The sequence below is a fragment of the Ascaphus truei genome, chromosome 1 (assembly GCF_040206685.1).
Source record: "Ascaphus truei isolate aAscTru1 chromosome 1, aAscTru1.hap1, whole genome shotgun sequence".
Lineage (NCBI taxonomy): Eukaryota > Metazoa > Chordata > Amphibia > Anura > Ascaphidae > Ascaphus > Ascaphus truei.
Genome location: NC_134483.1, coordinates 511,526,174 through 511,552,856, shown reverse-complemented (window position 1 = coordinate 511,552,856; position 26,683 = coordinate 511,526,174). Strand labels below are relative to the sequence as shown.

Genomic DNA, 26,683 nt, shown 5'->3' with positions numbered 1-26,683 from the left:
TCTATTTGCACTTTCTTTACGTTGAATCTCCCCTAAAAGATTTTATGTCCGTTATTGTGTAGCGAACAAACGTTTAGAAATTAATTTCTGTCGCATTGCAAATGTTGGGCTGTGCATAGTTCTGGCAGCTGTGATCATTGTATAAATTTAATTGAAGGTTGTGATTTATTTATCAGACCAACAAGAGAATTCTTCATGTAATATAGTGTGCTCAGCAGAACGAAGAAATCTACTCATCATGTGGGCACAAAAGCTCTGTCCCCAATATTACATCTAAAGAACGCTCTTTTGCGGGACATGAAAGATAGATGACAAACTGAGATGTATATACAAATAGCAATCAAATTGTGCTGGCAAGAGTCAAATCACCTCAAAGGAAGTTCACATTACCATAATCATTGGGATTGGGTTTTCGTACGGCACTTTTCATATTAATCAGAGTAGACAATGTTTTTTGTGTATTTAGTAAATGTTCACTATATGCAGAATCAGAAACCGTTGAAGAGCTATAGGGCTGATTGACTGGTCTGGGAGTTAACGCCGGACAGGGTGTGTTAACCCAGGTGTGCTCTACCCCAGCCCTCCCAACAGGTCAGGTTTTCAGGATAACTCTGTTTCAGCACAGGTGGCTCAGTTCAGAGGCTCAGTCAAAGATTGAGCCACCTGTGCTGAAGCAGGGATATCCTGAAAACCTGACCTGTTGGGGGGGCTGGAGTTGAGCCCCCCAGTGTTAACCGATAATGGACCTTAATAAATCACCCCCTGTGATACTAGTAATAAATACATTCATTGGCAGTTCTGAAAGGGCAAATGACGTGTAGAAGGGGGGAAAAAAAGTGGTGGGAGTGGAAGCTATGTTTATTTATAAGTGTTTTTTACAGTTTCACTCTCAAAAGCAAAGTGGAAGGTTAAAAATAGCCGACAGGAAGCATTTCTTCCTTCCGTGCACAAATAAGTGTAACCACAACAGACCCTTTTTTCTGCCGGCAGAGAACACAAAAGTTTACAACTAACTATTGTCTCTTAGGAGATGCAGCTGAATCCTAAAGAATCTGCTGGAAACATCATTGTGAGCTATGTTCACTCAGATATCCAAGGACAAGAATTACTCATTAGTAGGTAGTGGTCGGGTAAATATATTTGTTTAAAGGAACCGTTTCAAAATTTTTATTTTTTTCTCTCCTTTTTGTATTCTTGAAGTTTAAGCCACATTTTTTGTAAATTCTTTAAAAAAAAGTTGTTCAAGTAAATAATTATCTTCCAGATACAGAGTTGTGTATTTAAAAAAAAAAAAAAAAAAAAAATTTAAATTTTTTTGCTGACTTGATAGATTTTTTTTTTTTTTGGAATAATAGGACAAATTGGACTCGTTGACTTTCAGTAATTAACATTATTGTTATATTTTTTTCATTCTAACCTACATTTCTACTTTTTTTTTTTTTCTTAAATGAATAGTGGATCTCCTCTTATTTTGTTGTATTCTGAATAACTGTACCATACACATTTAAAATGACGTCTACAGCTTTAGGGCAACCAAAAAGAGAAAAGAAAGCACTGAAAGCTGCAGTTATGTCTTTTTTTTTTTTTAAATTTTTTTTTAATTCAATAGTTTTATGTGGGCAATCTCTAATTACCTAAAGAACTGTATAGCTGCCAGTCAATTCGTTCTCCATGTATTGATCAGCGAAATCTTTAGATATGGGATATGTTTTTCCTCTGCTTCTGTCACTCAGTAGAAGCTCATGAATATTCATGAGCACTCCTGCACTGACGTGCTAGAGGGAGGGCAGGGCTGACAAAGGGGTGTGCCAGTGCTTGTGACAGGACATGAAGGGGCAGTGCCTTAGTAAATGGCTGTTAAAATAGAATACAAGAAAATTGGTCTTTCAAAGTTGGTTTTTTAAAAACAGAAAATGCTAAAAGTATTTTTTCTTACTACAGAACTGATTTATTACAAAAAAACACACATGCAGGATATTGACTGAACTGCAGCTTGAATACTGCACTCGGTTAATTATTAGTGGATTGTAATTATATTAACACATGTAATATGTGTGTGTATGTATGTAAACAAAGACAAAAAGTCCTTGGCGCACTATCAGGTATAATAAACCTGATGGGTATGTTCCCAGTTCTCTGAATAAAGGAGCAGTTCGTAGATCTCACAGATGATCTTTCAGAAATTCTTTGCTGGTGAATGTAAATCTGAAATCAGACAAGACAAAGGAACCATTGCGCAGTACGTTCTGATGCTGGAGATCACACCCACACAGCTGCTAACTACTTACATGACAGTAGGTAGCAAGAGGCCTTGAAAGGTACCTTCAGCTGGTGCTCTGGTGTAAGCGACTGGAAAGGGGTGGGTCTTCAGGTGGTGATAGTTGCCCTCTCCACAAGGATCAATCACAGTCACAGGATATATATAAAATAATAAAATGCCAATGGTATAGTACCGTAACAAAATTTAATAAAACAATTAAGATCAACAGCAAATGCACTCACATGCTATACGACCTTGCAAATGGATTACAATGTGCCGTCCGCAGGTTTGAGTAGCTGGTTGCGCGGTGTGTATGGAGGCTAGGTCTTGCGTCTATCTCCTACTCGTGGCCACGACTCGGAGCGCCAGGTCCACCTCAGATGACGTCACTAAAACACTGCCGCTTCTCTCAGCCGGCTCGCTCACGCAGTAATACGTGCAGTCTAAGCTCCACCGTAGCTTATATATAAGCGGCTTTTATTTTATAGTATCCATTCTTATTTTCCAATCACAATCCACTTATAATTGACTGAGTGCAGTACTGTATACAGTGCTCTTTTCGGTTGCCCTATATAACTACTGTACCTGTTTTGTGCACAGTCAATTACTACTAAACATTACCACTGCTGTATTGTAAATTAGCAGAGCTAGGAGAGTTCTCTTTTTGCAATGTCTACAGCTTTACACCTTTTTTTAAAAATTTTTTTTTTATATATACAGTATAGAGGCAGTACCACTAAGGACCAAAGTTACAGTAGCATAAATCTGGTTCAATCGGGCCGTAAAATCTCAAGTCCAGCATTACTAGGCCCCCCAAAATTGTCAATTACCACGTTCTCCACACTCGGTGTGCTCCGCATGTGACCTCCAACTCCTGTGATCAGATCTACTTCTCTGTCACACACTATGAGTTCCAGGCTGGCACCTCCTCACTACTGTGACCAGTCCCATCTCACTGCTGTGCTTCATATCCTCCAGGATGCCCCTACCCTCCCTCTGCTCTCTCAAAGGCATAGAGGAGGTATTCATTATCCAGCACTGAAGCTTTGCACATCTGCATTATGTGTACCACACTGTTCACCTCCCTCACCCAGTGCAAGCCCAGCCACGGCCTTGAGCTGGGTCTCAAAAGCTGTTCCAGGCTTTTTTTTCTTAGCTTGCCACACCAGCCTAAACATGAGGCATGTGTTTGAGGCTCAGTAAAATATTTGAAACCATTAATGGAGCTATCTTCGTGGATTGCTCCAAGAACCTCATCCCAGGGGAAGTTTCTGATAGAACTGGCCTAGTCAAGAGGTGTTAAGAGTGCCAGACAGTGGATGTTCCCTGTCGAAGATACATTTCTCTGAGAATCATGCTCTGCAGGAACAGTTAAATTCCCTTATCCTAGTGATGTGATACCTTGTATGTGTTAATGCTGTTTAATAATAACAATGATAATATTGTTTCCTTATATGGCACTGACTGTACGTAACAGGCACGTACAATGAATGCATACCTAGTAGAGCTTACAAAAGTAATTTTGGTGCCTGAGGCACATGAGATAAAGTGACTGGCTACTTCCCTTAACTGTGGAACGAAGGGCTGATAACCCCTATCCACAAGAAAGGAGACAGGATGGACCCATCCAATTACAGAGGAATCTGTGTCAGCAGCACCCTGGGGAAACTGTTCAACAGCATCTTGAACAGCAGAATCCTCACCTTCCTGACAGAGCAGAGTGTACTGAGTAAGAGCCAGACAGGCTTCCTGCCAAACCACTGCACCACGGATCACATCTATACCCTACACAGCCTGATCAATAAGCACATCCACAACACCAACAAGGGCAAAATCTTTGCTTGCTTTGTGGACTTCAAAAAAGCCTTCGACTCCATCTGGCATCCAGGCCTATTGCTGAAAATACTAGAGAGCGGAATAGGGGGGAGAACATACGACACGATCAAAAGTATTTACTCTGAAAACAAATGCTGCGTGAAAGTAAATAACAAAAGGACAGACTTCTTCCATCAAGGCCGTGGAGTTAGACAGGGCTGCAGCCTGAGTCCCACACTTTTTAACATCTACATCAATGAGCTCGCAGCAGCCCTAGAATCCTCCCCAGCACCTGGGCTCAACTTGGCTGGAACTGAGATTAAGTCTCTACTATACGCAGACGACCTACTCCTGCTGTCTCCAACAGAACAAGGCCTCCAACAGAAACTGGCAATACTAGAAAAATTCAGCCAGACCTGGGCACTCTCTGTGAACCTAGAAAAAAACAGAATAATGGTATTCCAAAAAAAATCAAAAAAACATCCGACCATATCTCAATTCACACTGGACGACAATGCACTAGAACAGACAACGAGCTACACGTACCTTGGTCTAACAATCAGCTCATCAGGGAAATTCAACCTGGCCATAAATACACTGAAGGAGAAGGCCCGCAGAGCATTTTATGCAATAAGGAAACAGATGTACCACCTCAAACCACCAATAAGAATCTGGGAGAAAATATTCAACAGCATCATCACACCCATCCTTCTGTATGGCAGCGAGGTGTGGGGCCCTGTAACATACCCAGACTCCACAAAATGGGATACCAGCCCAACAGAAATACTGCATCTGGAATTCTGCAAACACCTTCTCCAAGTACACAGGAGTACATCAAACAATGCATGCCGGGCTGAGCTGGGCCGCTTTCCTCTACTGCTCACTGTACAGAAGAGAGCACTGACATTCTGGGCTCACCTAAACACCAGCTACAGAGCAATGCAAAGTCAGGACCTCCTCACTAAACCCTGTGCCATCAAACAACTTGTCCTCTCACTCCAAGGACAAAACCCCACACAGACTAACTACCTGCCGAAAAAAGAAATCAACTCAATCGCCAACGAAATGAAGAAGCAGTATGTGACAAGATGGGAAAATGATATCCAACGCTCAAAGAAGTTGGAGACCTACCACAGCCTACAGAGAGAATACACTCTGGCACCCTACCTACTGAAGGTAAAAGACCCAAAACAGAGACAGACCCTGAGCCAGTACAGAATAAGTGCCCACAGCCTAGAAATAGAAACAGGCAGGCACAGACAGAACTGGAAGCCCCGGGAGATGAGACTGTGCCAAAGATGTGAGCTAGGTGAGGTAGAAGATGAAACTCACTTCCTGTTGCGTTGCACACAATACTCTGAAGTGAGGAGTGCCCACCTAGAGAAACTCAATGCTGCTATCCAGAACTTTAATAATACAGAAGAGAACCAAAAAATAGCGATCCTCCTGGGAGAAGATGAAACCACAGCAGAACTAGCTGCACACTATCAGCACCTGCCACAAGCTGAGAGATGTACACTAACCCCCACTCCCCTGTGTGAAACTGTTACCCCTATACCCCTATACCCTGCAATCATTATACCCTACCCCCTAGTATTCGTGTAATTATTGTCTCCCACCCCCTATTATTCACGTTTTGGCAATACTGAAATGTTCTTTCGTCATGCCAATAAAGCTGATTTGATTTGATTTGATTTGATTGACTTGCCCCAGGTCACAAGAATTTGACACCAGGACTTGAATTAAAGCTCCACTGCTTTTAAAGGCAGTGTGATTGTTTTCAGTCAGTGGCTTTACTCGCTGAGCCTTCTGTCGAGATAAAGGCAATCTGCTAGGACAGTGGTTCTCAACCTTCTTTGAGCACTAGTACTCCTGGAGGATTTTTTCAATCTCAGGGCACCCGTGCTCGAACGCATGCAACCCTTCTCGCTCACACGCACCAAGTTCGACTTCCCCACATACACAAACCCACCCCGCTCGCCCTCTTCTTACACACTTCATACTCGCCCTTATACTGCACATGCACCCCTGCCTTGTCACAGCGATCACTCACCCTTTTCTAAGTCAAACATAGCATACTAATCACCTTTCTCTATCACACACTCCACTTTCATGGCGGGGAGGCTGATATCCACCTTTCCTCTCTCTCCTCTGTGCTGGGCTGAGAGAGAGGTGAGTAGAGGTGGATCACAGCCTCTCGGTCTCCAGACTGAACAGGCGGCAGGGCTTCTCCCAGGGGCCGTGGCACAACTGGCAGAGGGTGACAAACTAGTCGAGAAACACTGTGCTAGAGAGTCTGCAATATAGACAGCAAGGGATACATTGTTAGCCACTGAGGTGGCTATCCTTGGCATTGGTGGGTCTCACTTGGCTATTTAAGTCTGGTTTGTCTCCAACACAGATGGCACTCACATTGCCAAGACTTTGACTGAACTGAATCCAGAGACCATGGACTTTTATAACCCAGGAAACTATCACCAATACAGAAACTGCTGATGAGTTCATTATTTGCACAAAAGATTCTTCTGCAGCGGCTAAACATTTAATTGTCCTGTCTACCAATGGTTCAAAAGTGAAAAAGTTTGAAATATTCACAGCAAACAGGAACTGTATCTCAAAGACTGGAGTTTGCTTGTGGCCTGTTTTGTGGGGAAATGTAACAGATCTAACTTTCCACTGGTTAAAGCTGCACAAGCGCGACCACAGCATCCCCCCGGGATTAACACTACGGGGGGGAAGGGGGACGGCGCAGTGGCGGAATTACCAAAATGCTGCCCTTAGGCACTTGATGCCACGCTCCTCCTTCATGCTGCCCTCCTTCAGTGTAAAATGACGCTGCAACGTCACATTAACACTGAAGGAGGAGGGCAGCATTAAGGAAGCCCCGCTCTCCCCTGGCAATCATTGGGGAAGAGAGTAGGGCCTCTGTATATTGGGCGAGGGGGGGAGAAGTAAATTTGCTGCCCCCAAATGTTGCCACCCCTAGGCCCGGGCCTATCGGACCTAGTGGTAAGTCTGCCACTGGGGGGAGGGTGGGGGCATGACAAAAAAGAACGGGTTCCTAATTGCTGTGTATGGCTCTTACCTTCTCCAGAGTCACAGCATTTTGCCTTTTTTTCCGGCGGCTCAGAGGAAGGTAAATTCTGGCTACATCTGCACCAACGGTATCATGCATTTTATCAGCTCATACATTAAGGTACTTGCAAACTTCCTTGTGTATTTCTGATCCCTGTCCAAACCCTGCATCCAATCAGAAAGGAACTACATCACAAGATCATGGGGGCCAAATTCCTTGCTCCAACTGTGGCTTTAGTGAAGAAGTCCACAGAAGATGCCAGGAGGGGGGTTACCAGCTTCAGTGTGGAGACACTGCTTCCACACAAGGTCTTTGAGGAAACAGACTAGTTCCATTATCTTCTCTGAACTTACTCCATTTATTCCAGGAGATGTAATTGCTTTGTATGACCACATGATATTTGTTCAGGGATTTGTGTAGGACAAACGGCTATGACCAGTGTGGAGTTGAGCTTGGAAATCAACGGTCTAAGAAAATACAACATGAACTGCAATATGATGGGGCATCTCAGGATGGGGAACACGTGAAGGTGAAAAAAAGCGCGAACAGCAGCAAGTGATCACTTTAATATTAGCCATTCACTAAATATTTACCAGTTATGAGAAAATCTAATAGTGCAAAATGTGAATAATACAAAATATGAAGTCTTATCTCCCAGCTCAAACCCTCTGGTGGGACATGTCTTCGCTGGTTCCAAGGAGTGAGAATATTTTCATACAATCCAGGGGGAGCATATGGGGGAAAAAAGACACAAATAAACAATTTAAACGCAAATGTTTGAAAATGTGGAGTGGCAATGATGGTAACTTGGCTCTATACACAGCCAACTCACAAGATACTGGTAGTTGAAAGGCACTTTCAAATAAAGCTGCGACTGGCAGTTCTTTGAGGGTATATAATGTTCAGGAATCCCATCCAGTGACTCAGGGGAGGTAGTACTGATAAGGAGAAATAGAGAGACTACATAGCGCAGATCAGTCTTATAAAAAAGATTTTTATGTATAAAGTACAAAATGCGCACTTACAATCATGCACTTAAAACAGGGCATATAACACTTATTAGTGTAGTACAGGATCACCTCACCGCAGTGTCTCTCACCGCCTCCTCTGTCGGATGCCTCCAGCTCGGGGGGACCCACCCCTCTAACAACCTTTGCCTCGCATGTTGTTCAAAGTGTAAGAGTGGGTGGACTTTTTGCCATGCCAGGCTTCACAGGAGACTGTACCAAGCTGCTCTCGCACCGCGGGAGCAGGAGGGATGTCATAGCCGCGACGGAACAAAGACACCGTCTCCGCCGAGTGTCCACCGACAGCTGGAGGCATCCAAAATGGGGTGCCTAGCAAGCTCCTTTAGCAAAAAACAAAAGGCACTTACTTGATGTACTTTGTTTTCTTATAGCTGTGACCCTGTCGTGTCTTCCCATTTCAAAAGTCTATGAAAGAAACACAGTAACTAAATCTGATGGCCAAGGGGTACCCAGGTCAGTAAATGAAGGTATTTGGCCCGGCTGGGGGCCCCTGAGCCATATTGGGAAAATGTAAATTGTCAGCTCTGCCGCCCAGTAATGGCAAAAACACTGTGCGTTCAATAAACATGTATGTGTGTCTCCCACCAGTTATAAGGTGGCGAGAATCATGTTGTCTAACTATGAAATGTATTACTGCAGCAGTGTTTCCCTGTAAACGTGCAAAGAAAAAATGGTTTTAAAACACAGCAGCCCGCAGCACAGTGAATGGATTTTAGCTAACTTCTGCTAGGAAGGTCCTACACGCTGAGATTTGCTGTGAGTGCTGGTCAGGTAAAATCATTAAAAAGGTTATAGCGCAATTTTGATAAAGGTGTATATAAAAAATTGATGAATAAAAGTCCCCAAGGTTTAGATTTTTTTTATTAAAGTAATGGTCAGAGGAAGTCGTTCAGTATGGATAAAAATCCATTGTCACGGTAGCTTGTGACAAGTTGTAATTTACACCAAAACTATATATAAATATATATATATATATACCTGGGTTTGAACTGGGACGAGACTTAAGATATGATAAATATAATTTATTCCTTGATAAAGGAGAACAAAATAATGTAAAAATAACGGGCAAAATATAGACACTTACTTAAAATGGAAATGATGAAGCAGTCACAGCTGGACTGGCAATTCATACAGCACTCTTCATAGTCATAAAGACACCCAAAAGCATGAAAAGACCTCTGGCAGGAAGACAGTGCATAGCGTTTCTCTCAGCAAACAGGAAATCATTCAGGTGATATCAGGTAACCATATCGGCAAACGAAGACAAAGGATATATGGGTGGACAGCAGTTTATAAACCTTTTGTCCCCCTATCTGTAACATTAAGCACCGGTGATTGGTTTTCAATTACCTCCAGCCAATCTTTAACATGGGAACACATTTCAACACCTGCCCCCCTGCTAGCTGGCACAGGCGCAGTAGAACTCTGGGGTCTCATTTCTGTAGCCCCACATATGCAAATGGAATGCCAGCCATTCTACCCATTTGGCTTTATGGCAGGAAAACCTTTGTTGGAAGGTGTTAACTGGAACACTTAAGAACTGCTCTGGTTTGAGCCTCGGATAAACAGTGAGGGTGACAAAACTCTTTGAACAATACTTAAGTCCTAGACATTTGGTCGCCTCTCCGGCTATCTGCTACATTATGGCCAAAGAAATTGCCTCTGGAATTTATCCATACCTTAGTATACAGTATTAAGCATAAAACATAAACGTATTAAAATATCCGGTTCCGTTTGGTCTAGCAGGTCCAAGCTTCCCAGTTCGCATTGCCAGAACTGGGACACCATATGATCCAAAAAGCGACTTGCTACGACCTATTGAGCCGGAGTTACACAAATGCACATTAAATCATTTTAATACAAAAATCTCCACTGAAAAAGAAATCTCAGCTTTTCACTAAATCCCCATTGAAAGCAACGGGCTCCGCCGCCATGGGTTTCAATGGAGCAACTCCGCCGTTGTAGTCAATGGGGTTTCCTACCATAGACTTTCAATGGGGAACCGCCGCCATTGAAGTCTATGAGAAAATCCACAAATCTTTACAGTCGTCCATACTCCGTCTGGTTGGTCTGAGGGGGCTGGAAATGGGCATGCATTAAAGCCGGAACCTTGGCTACATGTCAACCAAATCCCATCCCTCTGGGCATTCCAGAACCGGAGATATGGACTTACACATTTCAACATTTTACACTTAGTCATTTTTTCACCATGCGGTTTTTCTCCCATTGGAATCAATGGTAAAAGCCCCGAACTTTCAAGGGGGTCCATACTCCATCGGGTTGGTCCAAGAGGGTCAAGGATGGTTCTGCAGTGATGCCGGAGCAGTGACTACAGATACCACAAACCTTGATCCTCTGGTCCCTCCGGAACCGGAGATATGGATACCTAAAATTCAGCATTTCACATTAATTTTTCTGAGCCGTTTCTGCCGCCGCCGGCAAAGCCTATGGCGCGACCCGCTCTATCTGGTTCGACCCTTATCGGGGGTCCAGGATTCGGAGACCCGGTTGTGGTCGAGTGGGGGGAAGCCTAGGAACTAGGGGCAAAAAGAATTTTATTTCTAGGGCCCCCAGAACTGTTTATTCCCATGCTAATTGACGTTGAACTTGACTCAAGTGATTTTAACTCTTTTAAAGGACATTGTATCCGTTTTGCGGTTAAGCGGTTTGGAAGGCAGCCAACTCATTCCTGAAAAGCTCTTTCGAGGGTTTCTCCATTGAAGTCAATGAGCCCATAGACTTTCAATGGGAAACCGCCGCTCTCCCTCTCGGACGCCATCTGCTGGTCTTCTCAGGAACCGGACTTCACAGCAAGATTCACCATTAAAAAGCATTGAGCCCTAATGGCGGCTTATGGGGACCTGCAAAATGGTGCCTGAAAAGGCGGGAAAACTTCACAAAGAGCTATAATCATTAAAGGACTATTAACCCTTGTGCTCCCGGATGGATTCTAGTGTGTGTGTGATGCAGACACTGACTAACACAGACATTACAATGGAACAGGGGAAAATACATTTACAGGTCATAACAAGGGTTAAATCACATTTCTGGACCTTAGTCCAGTTAACCCATTGTCTCCCTGGTGTGGTCAGGGGTGGCCAAATGGGGTGCAACCCCTTTAATACCGGGCCAATTCCTCTCCATCGTCACATCCATTTGCATAGGAAACAGAGGGAGCTACTCCGCCCTCTAAGCTTCAAAGGACCAGTTTCAAAGGGAGTCCAGGATATGGAGGTGTTAACCATTTGTTAGCAAGGATATGGAGGTATTACCCAGTTGTTAGCAAGGAGGGGGAAAGGGAGAGCATTTCAATAAGTATCCTGGCAAATGGTTGCTCTGCCCAGACTTTCAGGCGCTGAGCGGGCAGGGGGTGTGGCATGACAAGTGGGGAAAAGATGGCGTTTGTTGCACATGCCCAGTTGCTATGCTGAAGCTCCCAGTGCCAGGCTACCTAGGACTGGCAGCTCTGGGATAGGTGGGAATATTTGTTTCCCACGCAGAGGTTGGCTGCAGAGTTTAAAGGTAGGAATGTTAACCCTATAAGAACCTGTGCAGCCCATCAGGAAAGGAGACTCACCCAAGATTTAACATGCAGTGAAAGATCCATCCTGTAACAAGACTTAACATCGTAACTAGTACGTGTATTTTTCGTTGTAATTGTAAATCATTCTGTAAACAAATTACAATTTATTTTATCTCTTGCTTTGCTCAATCAAAGGATCCGGGTATTTTGGTGTTAAAAGCATTGGTCTCCCGTGACACTATACAGCTGTTGTTTATGTGGATGGGCTGCACTGTCCCAGCACAAAAACTGGACATCCAGTTTAAATAAAAAAACACTTTTAGTCTCTTTCCTGCAGTCTCTGAGCGGTGTCGTGCGCAGTTCTCAATATCTCATAAACCCGTAGTTTGTGTTTTTCTTTCGCACACACACGGTTTCTGTTGAATTCCTATTGATAGAATAAAAGTTACAGAAAGGTAAAAAAAAATACAATAATAAAAAGACAGCGGGGGCAGCCCCCTACATAGTAGGGCGTGATTGCATGGACAAACTGAGCCCAGTAGGGGAGCCAGCCTGGAAAACAAGGAACATAGAATAGAAAGATCGTGAACTAGATTGTCACTTCCCTGCCAGAATTTAATAGTCGCCACTGGAAATTTCACGCATTGAGTTTAATGTGTAGATGATGAAGGCTTTTTAAAAACAATAGATTACTGTAGCGCTCTGTGCTGCTCAATGGGTTTTTATGGGGGGAAGGAGTATTTCTTCTTAACTTAGTGTTTCTGGGAAGTCCCGTGGATTTCAACTGCACTACTTCGCTTTCAAGGGACAAATAAATAATAATAATAATAAATAATCCAATGAATCGCCCGGAAATAAAAAAAAACAATTGCCCGGGAGAACAATTTAGCCCCCGGGCCAGCCTCCGACGACCAATAGAAAGCAGCATTACCATCAGGAGATGACGTCTCAGCTTCCCGTTGGTGATCCCATTAGCCATATTTATAGGTTTTTTGTAAAAAAAAATTTCAAGGGTACTAACAAAATTGTGGGAAATTGTTGCTTTCAAATATTTTGCAACTCAAGCCCACTACTTTTGGAGAATTTTGGAATCCTATATCATCTCTTTTGATGATGTGACTTTTTTTGTCAATCCTTGAATCTACAGGTAAAACCCGTGTTTTCTTTTGTTCTGTTTTAATTCGATTGTGTTGCCATTATTGGCCAGACAATTAAACCTGGAGAATGAGCATGTGCTGAGCATTTTAGAGGACACCAGACAGAAGAAAAATATGAGTTTTTCACAGGCTGTGAATAAGTAACGTTTTCACTTTATTGGTGATTGGGTCTGTAAATTCTTTCATTTTCTTTGGCTTGGCAACAGAAAAGGTTTATTTGCTACCTTATAGAAGCTCACAGTGCTATATTTAGTTGCACTGTAACCACTGTTCGGTAACCAAACGTACTGTACGTAGCACTGTGATTTAATGGTCCTTTTTAATTTTATTATTCTTTTCAAGCAAACAAATGAAAGTCGCACTTTGTGACTCTTCAGGGTTATTCATTAAACGGGGATAATGCCAATTGTGGCACATACGCATAGAAACTACCATTGACTTCAAGTGTCCCAATTTTCCCGAAAATCACAAACAGATTCACACAGACCCCCTAGTCCTGCAACGATAGGTTGTCCAGGAGGGGACCGGAGGTCTTTGTGGACTTCAGGGAGAAGATAAAAGGTAGGATAGCTGGACTAACTTGAAAGGATGCGGTAAAAGTAGATCTTGTCTTAATGCTGTGGATAAATCTGCATCAGCTCCCTCATCCTCCTCCAAAAGCGACACCATAACCTGGCCCGTGTATGTTTTTCAGAAGTATCTTTCATATATAAAGAGGCGGGGTGGAGGGGCAGGAGGGGGGGGGGGAAGGGGTTGGTAGGAACAAAGAAGAAACAGATTTTTGTATCTTACCTAAACCGAGGGTCCCCTGGAGCTCATCAGTGGGACCCCTGATATTTGGGCCCCTCTCTCCAATTCCACAGCCGGTCTGCCAGGGAAACAGGAGAAACAACATGGTCACCGGGGTAAGGGTTTGTTCCGGTGGCCAATAGAAAAGCTGCAGCTGTTGGTAGTCTGCCGCCATATTTGTAGGTATTTTTTATTTTATTTTTTAAACCGACACAAAAAAACTACAATTGCAATTTTCAAAAAAAGACATTTTTTTTATTTATTTTTTTTAACACGGCAGTTGCTTGATTTGGTCCTCCTAAACATATTCGTGTCCTAGTTTAATTTGGTCAAAATTGCATCTTTAAGACTAAAGTTTTACTTGCTAGGACACTGGTTTATATGGAGGCTGCCATATTAAAAACCATGTATAGATATGGGAGCAACAGTGTATGCACAGAGAGAGAATATAGATAGAGATTATATATATATATATATAATCTCTATCTCGGAGAGAAATAAATTATTATAGAGTTGCTTGTTTGCATATATTCCACAGAATGTGCCAGGCCTTGGGCTACGATACTGGTTTCTCAGCACAGAGAATTTGTCTTGGACAAAGAACAAAGCTTACATTGGGGTCTTAATGCCAGGCACTGAGTTGTCACCCTGCAGGTGAGTGTAGTGTTGTGAGGGTTAGAGGGGGCTATGCACCAAATATTTCCTGCTATAAATTAGTGCATTATTGGGGGCAAAACACCAGCAGTATCCAAGGAAAGAATTATCACAGCTTTTCAATGTAACACTGTTATTGTGCATGTAGTTCTGTTTGCCTTGGCTTACACTACACAAATATGACGCATCGCTGTTTCAGTAAGGCAGCGTCCATACGCCACGTGACTAACGGCCGTGCCTCGGACGCAGACCATAGAGCGCGAGGTGAAGCACTACCGTGATTTTCGAGCAGACAAAAAAAATGTTTTTGTCACGCGACGGTCGGGTCTCGTGGGCGGTTCAGCGACGCGCTCACGTGACATCATGGCCACGCCTCCCCGTCGCTGTGGATCACGGGCCACAGATCGCTTGGCCGACAGGCGTGCGACGCCATGCGCTCCGTTGTGTGCGCGCGCCTACTATATCCACGGCCTTAGATAAGAGATGAGAAAACATGTAACAGTTCATCACAAAACTAAAGGTCGCTTGTAACAATAGAATCTGATATGGAGTCTGCGCTGGTAGAGCAGTTTGTTTTTACATTTACACTGAATTACATTTTTTAGACCTGATTTTAGTTTTATAGTATTCCGGTATCTTTTCTGCCAGGTTATTGGTTTCATATATCACAACGTTGACGTGCCACATACATTTTTATGGGACAGCCGTCAAAGTCCTACACATTCTGTGGTCAAACTTCACCAGAGTTTGGTTTGCTCTCGGCACTTTGAATCACTTTTTTTTAAGAAATAAAATATGGGCAACAACACACAATATCCCTTTTCTTTGCGTTCCAATTCCAGCCTCGTTTGCGAGATCTATATTCCTGCCGGACGTACATTTTAAGTTATTGCACATATATGATTCCTTTTATTACCCAATAACACTACCATCTGACTTAATAATCATTCATTATAATACATATCGTTAATACGCTGTAAGGTCACATTGATTAAATGTCTTCGGGCAGGAGTGGCCAATTCCAGTTCTCAAGGGCCACCAACTGGTCAGGTTTTCAGGATATCCCTGCTTCAGCACCGGTGGTCCGCCACCGGTGCTGAAGCAGGGATATCCTGAAAACCTGACCTGTTGGTGGCCCTTGAGGACTGCAGCTGCCCACCCCCGCCTTAGGGTATAATTCTAAAATCACCGAAGCGGCGGTCGAGCCATCTCTCAAAGTCAATGGGCATTTCATCCGAGAACATCCCGATAGGTCCCTCAATGTCTAAATGATTCCGACTTGTCATAGAACAAATAGGAATTTTGATAGAGTTCCAAAACACACCGCGGGATTCTTCTGCTATCTTTGGAAGCTTTTGTGTGGGTTGTAGCCCATGCTTATATTAATCCTTTGAGTGCCAGAGAGGTACATATCGAAATTTTTGTATTTTCATTTCGTTGTCTTTTATTTGAAATTAAAAATGGGTAAACTTTTTAGGAAGTTCTATATAAACCAGTTTCTACGGGGGCTTTTATTTTATTTCGTGTTTTCTTTACTGGTGACACGGAAGGTGGAAATGAAGCAGGGAGGAAGGAAAGAGGGGATGCAAAGAGTTGAATTCATGTTAAGGTGATATTGTAGGTTGTCTTTTTGGGGATTTACTATGGTGGAGTGGGCAGGATTATTATTTTTGGGGGCCAAAATATTAACCAAAAAAATAAAAACCCACTCTTTGCACGGAGGATTATAAGTAAGCTAATGATATTGAATCTCAGACTTTATACATGTAGCCAGGAACCCACCTGGGTACTAAACAACGCCCTAGTAGTGACAGGGGGGGGGTGGGCCCAGGGGGGTGGGCCCAAGGTCTAGGTACTGCCCATAACCGGGGCTAAGACCTGGGACCCTCCTCTGGTAACAAAAAGGGGCTGCAGCCAGAAGTTAGTTGTCTTACAGCCAGGGACCTGGCTCTGCCGGCCTTTCTCTCTCTGAGAGGAGTGGAAGCACCTACCCCCTTACTCCACCAGGGAGTAGGGGAGAGGAGGAGAGACTACTGGGGCCTCCGGCTCCCGGGGTTGGCTCCAGGGACCAAGATGAACATGTATGCAGTATGTGAATAAAGACCACCAGTTATATTTTACTCCTTCCTGAGGATGCAGTCATTCAGGGGGAGGGAAAGAGCTTTCCTGCAGGGACTGCACCTATCCATGATAGGCCCTGTTGGATGGAGGCACTGCACCAAAGAGTAAGAGAATCAGACCCGAAAGACTGTCCTGTTTATCCCCACTAACACTGGCGGAAGCTCAGAATTCTGAGAGCCTAACAGGTGAGTAGCACTACACCCGGTAACCTGAAGCAACTCTCCCTTTGGGTGGGGGAAAGGGGGTTACATACAGCAGGCTAAATAAATACATTTTTCAGAGAGAAACAAAATAGGTTGATGTTGGATTGTGTGCTTTGATATGACATGGAAATGGCAAAGAGGGAGTTAAATGTGCCCCCTCATACCTGACATTTCTGGGGGGGTTTTATTTGAATGATTCTGAGATCACCCTAAACCCCAGAATAATCTATTGTTTTGTTTATTAAGGTTTTCTATTAAAAAAAAAAAGTATGGGGTAAAACACTTTAATATGGGGAGCAAAAACAAAATGTGTATGCATCCAAAAATAGAAAAAAAACAGGCAATTCGCCAGAAAAATAACGTTGAGCTCTCCTCGCAGTTCATTTGACACCAGTTTTAAATTTATTTTAAGGAACATGAAAGAACAACAGCGTTTCAGGTCCACACTGGACCTTTCATAAGATTTTAAGTAATCAGGATAAATTCACGGCTACCTGCGGTTTCATCAGTGAAATGGTCGTTTGTAGGAGCACTCTGATAAGAAGCCTGATTTTGTGCCTCTGGTGGGACAGGAGATTGTATTTATACTGTAAGCCCTCCAAGCTGACGGCGTTTGCAGAACATACAGTAGGCACGCCACAGACAAAGTATCTCCATTGCCTTTCCTGTAACAGAGTTATGGATTGGGTGGTCATACGTCCTGGGTTTAGCCGGGAGAGTCCCGGATTTTCATTAAACCTCCCGGTGTCCCGAAACATTTCCTCAATTTTTCAATTGTCCCCCCCCCCCCTTTTTTTTTTAATTTATTTTTTTAATTTTTTTAGCATTTCCCTGATTGAACGCGCTTAAAACTGTAACAAAAATGTTTTTATGTGATCGGTCTTATCAAACGGAAAACATTTTAAATGTACTGGTAAACTCGAAGTAAACGATTTGATTTAATATAAAGCAAAGCGTCGTTTTGCTACACTCGAGAGTTTGTGTTATGTTAGGAAACTGACAAATCAAAAATGCAGCATGAATGGGGACTCCATGAAACAAATCCCACCATATATATTTTTACGTGATGTTATTGGTTGTATACTTTTTTTTTGTTTGTTTTCATGTGTCCCAGTTTCTACTTTTGGAAATCTCATCGCCCTAATTATGTGACAACCCGAGTCCCAAACCAGCTCAACTCAATAGAAAGGGAAGTACCTGCCTGAGGCCTTTCATGAACTCCCCTTCTTTTCTGTTCAGACATTTTCTCCGCTGCACAATTGGTATATACAGTTGATAATAAACCAGTGTCTTATTCAAAAGAGCTAAAGCTGTTGTTTGAGCTATCCTTACGCTGTTGAACATGAGGTATGAGGAAATGTGTGGCTTGCTTACCTGGGGAAAGCCCACTGTGACTCCCCGGCCCGAACTATTCAGAAATATACAATAGACCCAGGAAGTGGGTTTTACTGGTTGTTACAATGTCGGTGTACATGGGTTAGATTATGTATTCGAGGTGATGTTTCGTTCCACACATTCTTGAGGAGTGCTCGCAAATTGTTCTGCAGCCACTAGGGTTGAGCAAAATGTTTCCCATGATAACCACGTCCATGATACTGATATTTCTGACAAAAAATATTTGCTGAGTAGGAGAAGACATTACATTTTTTTTTTTTTTTTTTTTTTTAATGTATTTTGAAAATATTTTTTCATACTAAATGTTCAAAATAAAACTGGGCACATTCTCACAGTTATGATTTAAAATGTGAATTGGTTCTAAGAAAACAAAACAAAAACACTGGAGCAATTCACCCCAACTAACCTCCATTATTTTAATTTTTTAACAGGACTGAAAGGGGGGGAAACGGGGTCCTGCACTATTGCTGCACCGCACTATTTTCAGCTCCATGACCCTCTGGTTCCAGAATTCCTTACAGGTGAAGTCACTGGCATTACTTCCTGTTTTTTTTTTATAGGGGATTTAAATGGCTGTCCAGTAGAAAGCCACAACCGATGATATTGCAGCTTCCTATTTCCCAAAGAGTTGGCAGCCATTTTGTTTCCCATGAAAGAAGTAGAAGTAACGGCTTCTTTAAAGACGAAACAACCTTTTAGAAATGGTAGTGGAAGTAGTACATGGTCAGGTGGTTTCACTGCAGTCCTTTTTCTATGTCAAAGTCACCATTGAAGGTGCAAGTCATCAACTTGGTACTGCTAAAAATAACGCTTTTTTTTTACCGTAGCTGATATTAATATCGGGACCAGACCCATTTTGATGCTAGTCATCAATCTCCTATATTTATCTGTACCTGGTTAACACCCACAAAATACCGCCTTTTTATCAGTGCATAGATAAATGTGAACAGTTAATATTGTGTGCAATCTTAGACCAAAAATAGTATCTGTCAGGAATCCGCTCCTGGGTTTGGTTGGAGCCCATCCATCCAGAGCTTTGAAGGTTCCAGACAAACTATTCCCTGTTTCTGCAATCACCTGCCTCCTGTGCAGCTCTAGCCTGATTGGCCTCCTGTGCTATTTAGTGCCTGCCCCGCCCTCAGGAAGTTGCTGGACATAGACTTTGCAATCCATGTTGCAAGTAACTGTGCTTGTTACAGACTCTCTGTTTGGCCTGCTAGGCCTCCTGGTGCCGTGTATCCTGCTCCTAGTCCCCTGCCGCCCAAGGGCTTCTTGCATAGTAGCTTCGGCGCAACTTCCTTGTTCCTGACAGACTTCACCTTCGCCGTGCGGAAGCGGCTACGCTGGTTTCCCCAGTGTTTCTTGTGCCCCCTGCCTGGATAACGTTAACCCTGCTTTCTCCAATCCTGACCTGGCTATGTCTGACCATGGAATCCGCACTCCGGAGCTGACTCCGTGGCGTAAGGCCTCGGCCAAGCTCCCCGCTGGCGCGCTGAGGATCAGGGAAAGCAGGTGCTTTTCCTAGCTTTGTGGGTGCTTTCCCTGCGCGCCGTCGGGGGCGGGCCAGTGACGTCACGGAGCTGGTTCGCCCTCATTGGGCGAACCGCTCACGTGACCGGCCCTGCGCTCCGGCAAGCAGGGAAAATGTAAATTTCCCTAAGACCTACGCTTCCGCTCGCTTGCGGAAGCGTAGGCGAGCCCCTACTAAAGCCGCTCTAATTGCGGCTGTAGGGGCTCAGTGCTGAGCGGAAGCGCGCCTCAGCGCGCCTCTGCCAGCAAGAAAGTACCTTGGCCGAGGCCTAAGGTCGGTGCTTATACATCCCCACTTCAGCCCTGCGGTCCGGTACCAGTTTGTGGCAAGCACGTACGTTACAGTATTTCCAGCCCTGCCTGTACATCCCATCACATCCCCCCTTCCTGCACATCACCCCCCCCCCCAGCCTGTACATCACCCCCTGCACATCCCATCCCCCCTGCCTGCACATCACATCCCCCTGCCTGCACGTCATCCCCCCTGCACATCCCATCCCCCCATTCAAAAACCTTTTCCCCCTCCCTCCCTGTACATCCGCCAGGGGGGAGGAGAGAGGGGAGCTGGTTCCTGGCCTGTACCTCCGCCGGGGAGGAGGAGAGAAGGGAGCTGGTTCCTGGCCAGGGGACACACACAGACAACTGATATCCTGGCCCAGACTCTGTGAGATTCCCCCCACCCCCCTCTCGCAGACTCACAGCTTCTCTGCACAGGACACAGATCAGCTGCAGATGCCAGGTAATGCTGTGTGGGGGTGCCACTGCGACACCGGCTTAAGGGAGAGCTGGAAGAGTTATCCCAGCTCTCCCCCTCCGGCGGACGCGGAATCCCTGATCGCGGTGGCCATTTTTTATCGCGATCCCGGTTAGAACGTGGTTGTATCGGGTGGACCCTGAGGACTGCGTTATAACGGGGTTCAGCTGTATATAATGTGAGTGCAAAAAAATATATATTAAATATTAGCACTGTGTGTCTATAAACCAGCACACAGTAACTGGTACATTAGCTCAATATGCTTGTATCCTGTAGAAGCAAAAATCAGCCAGAAAAATAAAGCTGGTAAATCAATGCTGATGAATGCCTCTAATGAATGTCAAGCAGGCCAAACCCACAATAGCGACCATGAAAATAGTCTAAACACAGTTTGAACAATTGGGCAATATTGAAGTGTGTGTGTGTGTGTGTGTGTGTGTGTGTGTGTGTGTGTGTGTGTGTCCGTGGAAAGGAGAGAATTGAGAGAGGGTAAACTGTTGCCTCTTAGTAAGTAGACCAATAGTGGAAGAGAAAAGAGACAAAGCATACTTTAGGTATAATTCCAAAAAAACACTTTGAGCAGGAAAAAGGGGATATAATACTAATAGGTAACCCCTATATTAAACAGACGATGAAGTTAGAGTAACTCCGAAGGGGAGACAATACCAGATGACATAAGAGAACAAACTGCTGAACGGGAGATACAAAAATATCCAAATACAGATAACAAGAGTAACAGAGGACATATTTAATACAGAGAAATTATATTTATATCCTCATTATGTCCGTCTGGAATGAATATCTTTCATTTTAAAATCCAGAAGCTTTCACGCTTGTTAAGGAGCTTAACCCTATCTCTATTAGCTGGTACCATTTCTGAACCCTTCTAGCGCAAAGGTGGAGGATCCTGGTTTTGATGGCTCTTAAAGTGGCGAGATATACTGTTGCTCTAATCTGATTTTGATGTTCCCTAATGTCTCCTAAATTGTCTATTGTTCTCCCAATGTATTGGGTGCCGCATGTGCATTTTAGCATATTATATACTATCAAAGTAGTTGCGCAAAGAGATGCATTGTTTGATTTTAAAAATCTCGGCATTATGCTTAGACTTGAATGTTTTTCTTTTGTTGTGTAACATTTTACAGGCTTGGCATTTTCAACATGGGAAATTCCCCGTGGCTCTGGTGGTAAGCCAAGTTGATGCATTAGTTTCACCAATTCCTCTAGAGTCATTCGGGACTATATCACTTGGAGACAGCAAATTCTTCACATTTTGGGACTTCCTAAAGATTACTATTGGAGTGTTAGGAAGGAGAGGGGCCCAAAATTGGATCACTCAAAGTATTCCCCAATGTTCTTTCATAATTTCCTGAATATTTTTACTTGTGGTTCGTAACAAACGGTATTCAGTTGTCTATTTTATTTATTTATAAAAATGTTTTACCAGGAAGTAATACATTTGAGTTCCCTCTCCTTTTCAAGTATGTCCTGGGCACAGAGTTATAAAAATACATGGTTACATTAAAAGCACAGGGTTATACAGTCAATTCAGACATTTAATGGATAGAGTTGGAAAATTGGGTACAGGGGATAAAAGGCTTGCGAGTTTCAGATTAAAATAGAGCAGCTTTAACACCAACAAACATTAGCAAACGGCAGCAGACGGCTCACAAACTTTGGCTGCGCCAAAGGCTGTCCACCTTTGGGGCAGTGCAAATGTTTACTGGGGTGGTTGAGATTCAATGAAACTGAATACAAAGTTTTTTGTGTCCTCTTGGCTCATTAACATTACAGTGGGTGGGGTTGACATTCCACAAATTACAAGCAAATGTTAACCCTTAGCACGCTGGTCCTGTGCAGAGGGGAGCAGCTCTTGGGGAGCCCCATCAGACTGTCCGCCTTTGGGGCAACGCAGATGTACACTGGGGTAGTTGAGATTCAATGCAGCTGTGAATACAAAGTTCTTTGTGTCCTATGGTAATCCTATCCGGACCTAATCCTCCTTCTCCATTAGCTTTGTGAGCTATGAGTGTTCTCTCCATCCTGTTCGCCCGTAACCTGGCTTTGTCTAAAAGATGAGGATTATAACCTCTATCTAGAAATGTATTATAAAGATCCTCTGCCTGAACTGTATATACTGTAGCTCCTCAGTGCTACAATTATATTTAAGTCTGGTGAACTGTGCCAACAGGATATTGTCCAACCAGACTTTGTTGTGATTGCTACTAGCCATTAGCATTTTGCATTTGTTGAAGAAACAAGCAAAACATAATAACATCTATAGAGAGATACTAGAACTGGAGACGATAAGACAATATTTAGGCTGTGAAGCGTTGCAGAGATTCTAAGGTATCCGAGGCACAGAAAAATGTATTTGATTGTTTATTTACAATGGTCAGTGCTGTAAACCTTTTTAGATTTTTGCATTCTAAACCTGCAAAGCACCACATACATGGTTCTCAGGGGAAAAATGCTTTGACTGACCCACTGGGTGCTCAAAGAAAATGCTTAGTGGACAAAACTCCAATGGCAATCTGTAAGTGGTAGCTGGTGGGAGAAACTGTTTGTTCTGCAGTGTACAGTATGTATGAGCCTATCTGAGTCAATTTGCTGCACATCTGTCATGATCTGGGTATGAGGGGTTAATGGGATCTGTGTATATGTTGATCTGCTTCTGCAGAATGGCCCCAGGTCTTAGATGTATTTCCCCAGCGGTCTGTGTTATATTACTGTGTGTGTATAAATCATGTCGGGAGGGAAAGGGTTAACCATATTGTGGATCTGCATTTCCCTGCTTCAGCACAATTAATTGCTATGTTATGTATTAACATGGAGGGAGGGGGATAATTGTATTTTATCCTTTACAATGGGTAAAGTGTAAAAAATTATAACTTTTGCTATATACATGCTATGAAGGTGACATTTGGACATGTTTTCCTATGCAACGAACACAGGTTGCATACATATCGTTAATCTGATTTATTTATGATGTGAAATATAGCTATGAGTTATCGCTGTTTTTACTATAACTGTGGATATAGGTTTGGAAGCTTGCCAAATGGCAGCTTTGATATGTAATTGTACAATCAAAGGAGGCTACTTGAAAGGCTTTGTTGTGGAGAAGTTCCTCAGAGGTGAGAAATAGCCTGTACATCAATGGAGTTGACTCGCCTCATTGCATATGCAGCCAGTTCTCACAGATGGGTACTAACCATTGTGATCTGTCAAACGTAACACCCTACATGAAAGACCCCTGCCCAATAAGCATTTTTGCTAGACAGGATGGCAACGAAGGCATCATGTCATAGTTTTTTATAAATGGGCTGGCCAAGTAGCTACAGGGGAGGGGTGTATTAATGAGGGTCTGGGTAAACCCAGCTTCTCGCGTTACCTGGCAACCTGTGATTGGGACAAGGTAATTGTTCACCAATAACTGAACTGCCATGTTAGGAATGGGGTGCTGCGTCTATATAATTACTTGCACCCCTTATTCCTGTGCTTGTCGTGCTTGTCGTGATCTATAACAACTAAGGAGCTGCTATTCGGCTGACTATCTCCTTGTCCAACCCCAGTAAGTGTAAATATTTCTGTAATGTTATTTGCTTGATGTATTGTCTGTTCTGCACATAGGAAATAAACTCATTCAGTTTACTATATCCTAGTCTTGTTCAATCTGGCCCGGTTATTCTATATATTATCTGTTCTCTCGTGACAACATCTATAAGTGGATCTATGTATGGATATAGATATTTATGAATGTAAGTATTTATTTATAAAAATGTTTTATCAGGAAGTAATACATTGAGAGTTGCTTCTTGTTTTCAAGTATGTCCTGGGCACAGAGTTATGATGACAATACATGATTACATTACCTCTTGCCTCTAGGCTACGGGAGGGGGACGGATAGCAGGACACCTCCGCTGGGGAGCTGCGGTGTGTCGGGAGTTGCACGGCGGGTAGTAGCAGGAGCATTCCAGTCGCAGGAACTCATCATTGCAGGTGGTAGCTATATTGGGACTCCCCGCACATGCGCAGAGCGTTCCCAGGTCCGGCAGCCATCTTTGAACACCTCGCGCAAGCGCATTGCATAGCGCAAGCGGCGGCCATTAGACATTTGCTCCGCAGGGGAACTACATTCCCCAGCATGTACCAGGGGAGAGGTCACGCGGCGCATTACAGCCAATAGGGCTGCAGCAATCCCGGCTATGAGGAAAAGATACATTTGGTACGCTCCGGGTGCGAGGCGCAGTTGGAGCCAGGACAAAGAAGGGGAAGGTAGGGTCTGTGAATCTGTGGCACGCGGACTACGCCAGATTCCCCCCTCAGGTCCTTGATAGGCCCCTTCCACTTAGCTTGTGGTTGCTTTAGATAAGGCCCCTTAGATAGGGACGCTTCCCCATTACTGTTTAGTGTCAGGGATACAGTAAAGACGCAGTGCAATGATTCACAGCCTGTGGACTGGGACGAGACCACCTACATACAGAGTCGGCCGCACCGAGCACTTTTAGTACTTGGCAGGTACCTCACAAAGTGCACCAACAACTCACGGGGCAGCACTACTCCCTACACTTTTGGACCCGAACATTGGGGAAAAGGACATCAGGGTATTGGTGCCTAGCACCTAATGTACTTTGGGGACACTCATTGGTGGTGTTGGGGGTTGTTATACTGTGTGGTTCAGGGTACTGTTAATGGTGTATAGTAAAAGTTATTATATATACAGGTGTGTGTGTGTGTGTGTGTGTGTGTGTGTGTGTGTGTGTGTGTGTGTGTGTATTACTGGTATTGTTCCTGGGAGGGGCTTATCCTGCTGCATCAGGATCCCTTTCTGGTGGAGGCGCTACACCGAGGTGGATATCCAATCACCCCAGGCTCCCAGTGGCGGAGGCTCCGGCCTTCTGTGAGCCAGCAGGTAACAGCAGCACAAGTAGTCTCTTTAGTAATGGGGAAAGAGGGTTACACCAGTACAGGACTATCAAATTCAGATAATAACATTCTGAAAGTGTGCTATACGTGTGCTGGATATCTTCCCCATTACTATGAGGAAGCAGAATCCGATTACTATTTAAACAGCCTTTATATGGAAATCCCCTTTGAATTTGTTTTGGAGGTATGCGGCTACGGGTATAGTTCTCACGTTGAGCAGTGTGCTCTAGGAGGCCAGGAAGTCTGCAACTGATATATAATGCAGCTAGCTGACGACCCCCGGAAAGAGGAAGCGGCAGCCACACCAAAGGAAATAAGTCACTGCCCAGCTGTCTCACTTGACCAAACTCTGTGCTGAGAAGCAGCAAGTTATTACTTCTCCACTTGTGGCTTACAGCAAGGCAGAGCTCATAGCAGAACACGCGTTCAGATTATCCAGTGATCCTTATCAGTCTCCAGACTGAGGTTTCAAGACAATGGTTCTTACCTAATGGCTAAATCGATAAGAAGATCGCATTCTGTCGCCTTTTCATTTGAGAGGAAAACGATGTGTCGGTCAGACGTCAGGTGAGTAACATCCAAAAATCTTTGGCTCCTGGAATAGAATTGGTGCCAAACAGTAGTTGATTAGTGATCTGAAGAGGTGTCAAACTTCCATGACACAATACAGTCTTGCCAGAGGATTAAAAGCTTTTGAAATTGGATTGGGTGCTTTATGGACTTTGGAAATTATTTAAATTTTTTAATTGGAAGGCAAAAATGAACCCATATTCATAAATTTTCGTTTTGATAAATGAAAGCAATGCTGTTTAGAAGATGCAAACCATGTTACAATTATTTATTTTAAAATCGTTAATGTCATGTTACCCAATTTCTGTTGTCAAGTCATTCTCACCTTTTTGTCTTTTTTATTCTGTTGTGCTCTGCTGTATTCTGCTTGGATGTTATCAGATTTGTTGCTTTGCAGCCTACCAACAGCAAGAGAAGTGGGACATTTTAGGCCCATCGTTACTGAGCAGCACTTATACTTGATTTGGTGACTGGGCAATGAGGTGTCTTCCGCCACCAGATATGGTCTTCCAAGTGAATGAGCCATAAGGTGTCTTATGAAATGAAACCACTTTGTAAATACGGGCTTGAATGCTTTAGCTTTTAGAGGGGTCTGCTACGTAGGTCGTAAGAAGGAGCAGTTTAGTGTTTATATCATACTGGATGGAATCCCAATGTCAGATCTTTGTGACTTTGTTACTGGATTTATCTTGCTGTGCCTGAGGTACGACGTAAGCTATACAAGGCAGGAACCTGTGTTTGTAAAATTCTATGTGCAGCATTCGGTAAACTGCAGGAAACCCACAGCATAGTATGAACAAAACTAATAAACAAAATAGTTCCAGCAAACAAAAACAGATAATCTGCGATGAATATTTAATGTGAAAGGGTCTAATATAAAAA

General features: G+C 43.6%; 1 protein-coding gene across 7 annotated transcripts in view; it reads left to right on the top strand.

The window, feature by feature from the left end:
• Positions 1–26,683, top strand: part of SH3BP2 (SH3 domain binding protein 2) — a 90,495-nt gene that overhangs the window by 7,641 nt on the left and 56,171 nt on the right. The window contains exon 2 of one of the 7 annotated variants that reach the window (XM_075570720.1): positions 14,187–14,302. The exons of 4 other annotated variants lie outside the window; for them this stretch is intronic. In XM_075570720.1, coding sequence (XP_075426835.1) covers positions 14,274–14,302 — 29 coding nt within the window. In that variant the 5' untranslated portion in view covers positions 14,187–14,273. Of the gene's footprint in view, positions 1–14,186; positions 14,303–18,447; positions 18,543–25,416; positions 25,799–26,683 lie in introns of those variants that run through there. 2 more of the 7 variants (XM_075570729.1, XM_075570703.1) reach the window with 2 other exon arrangements.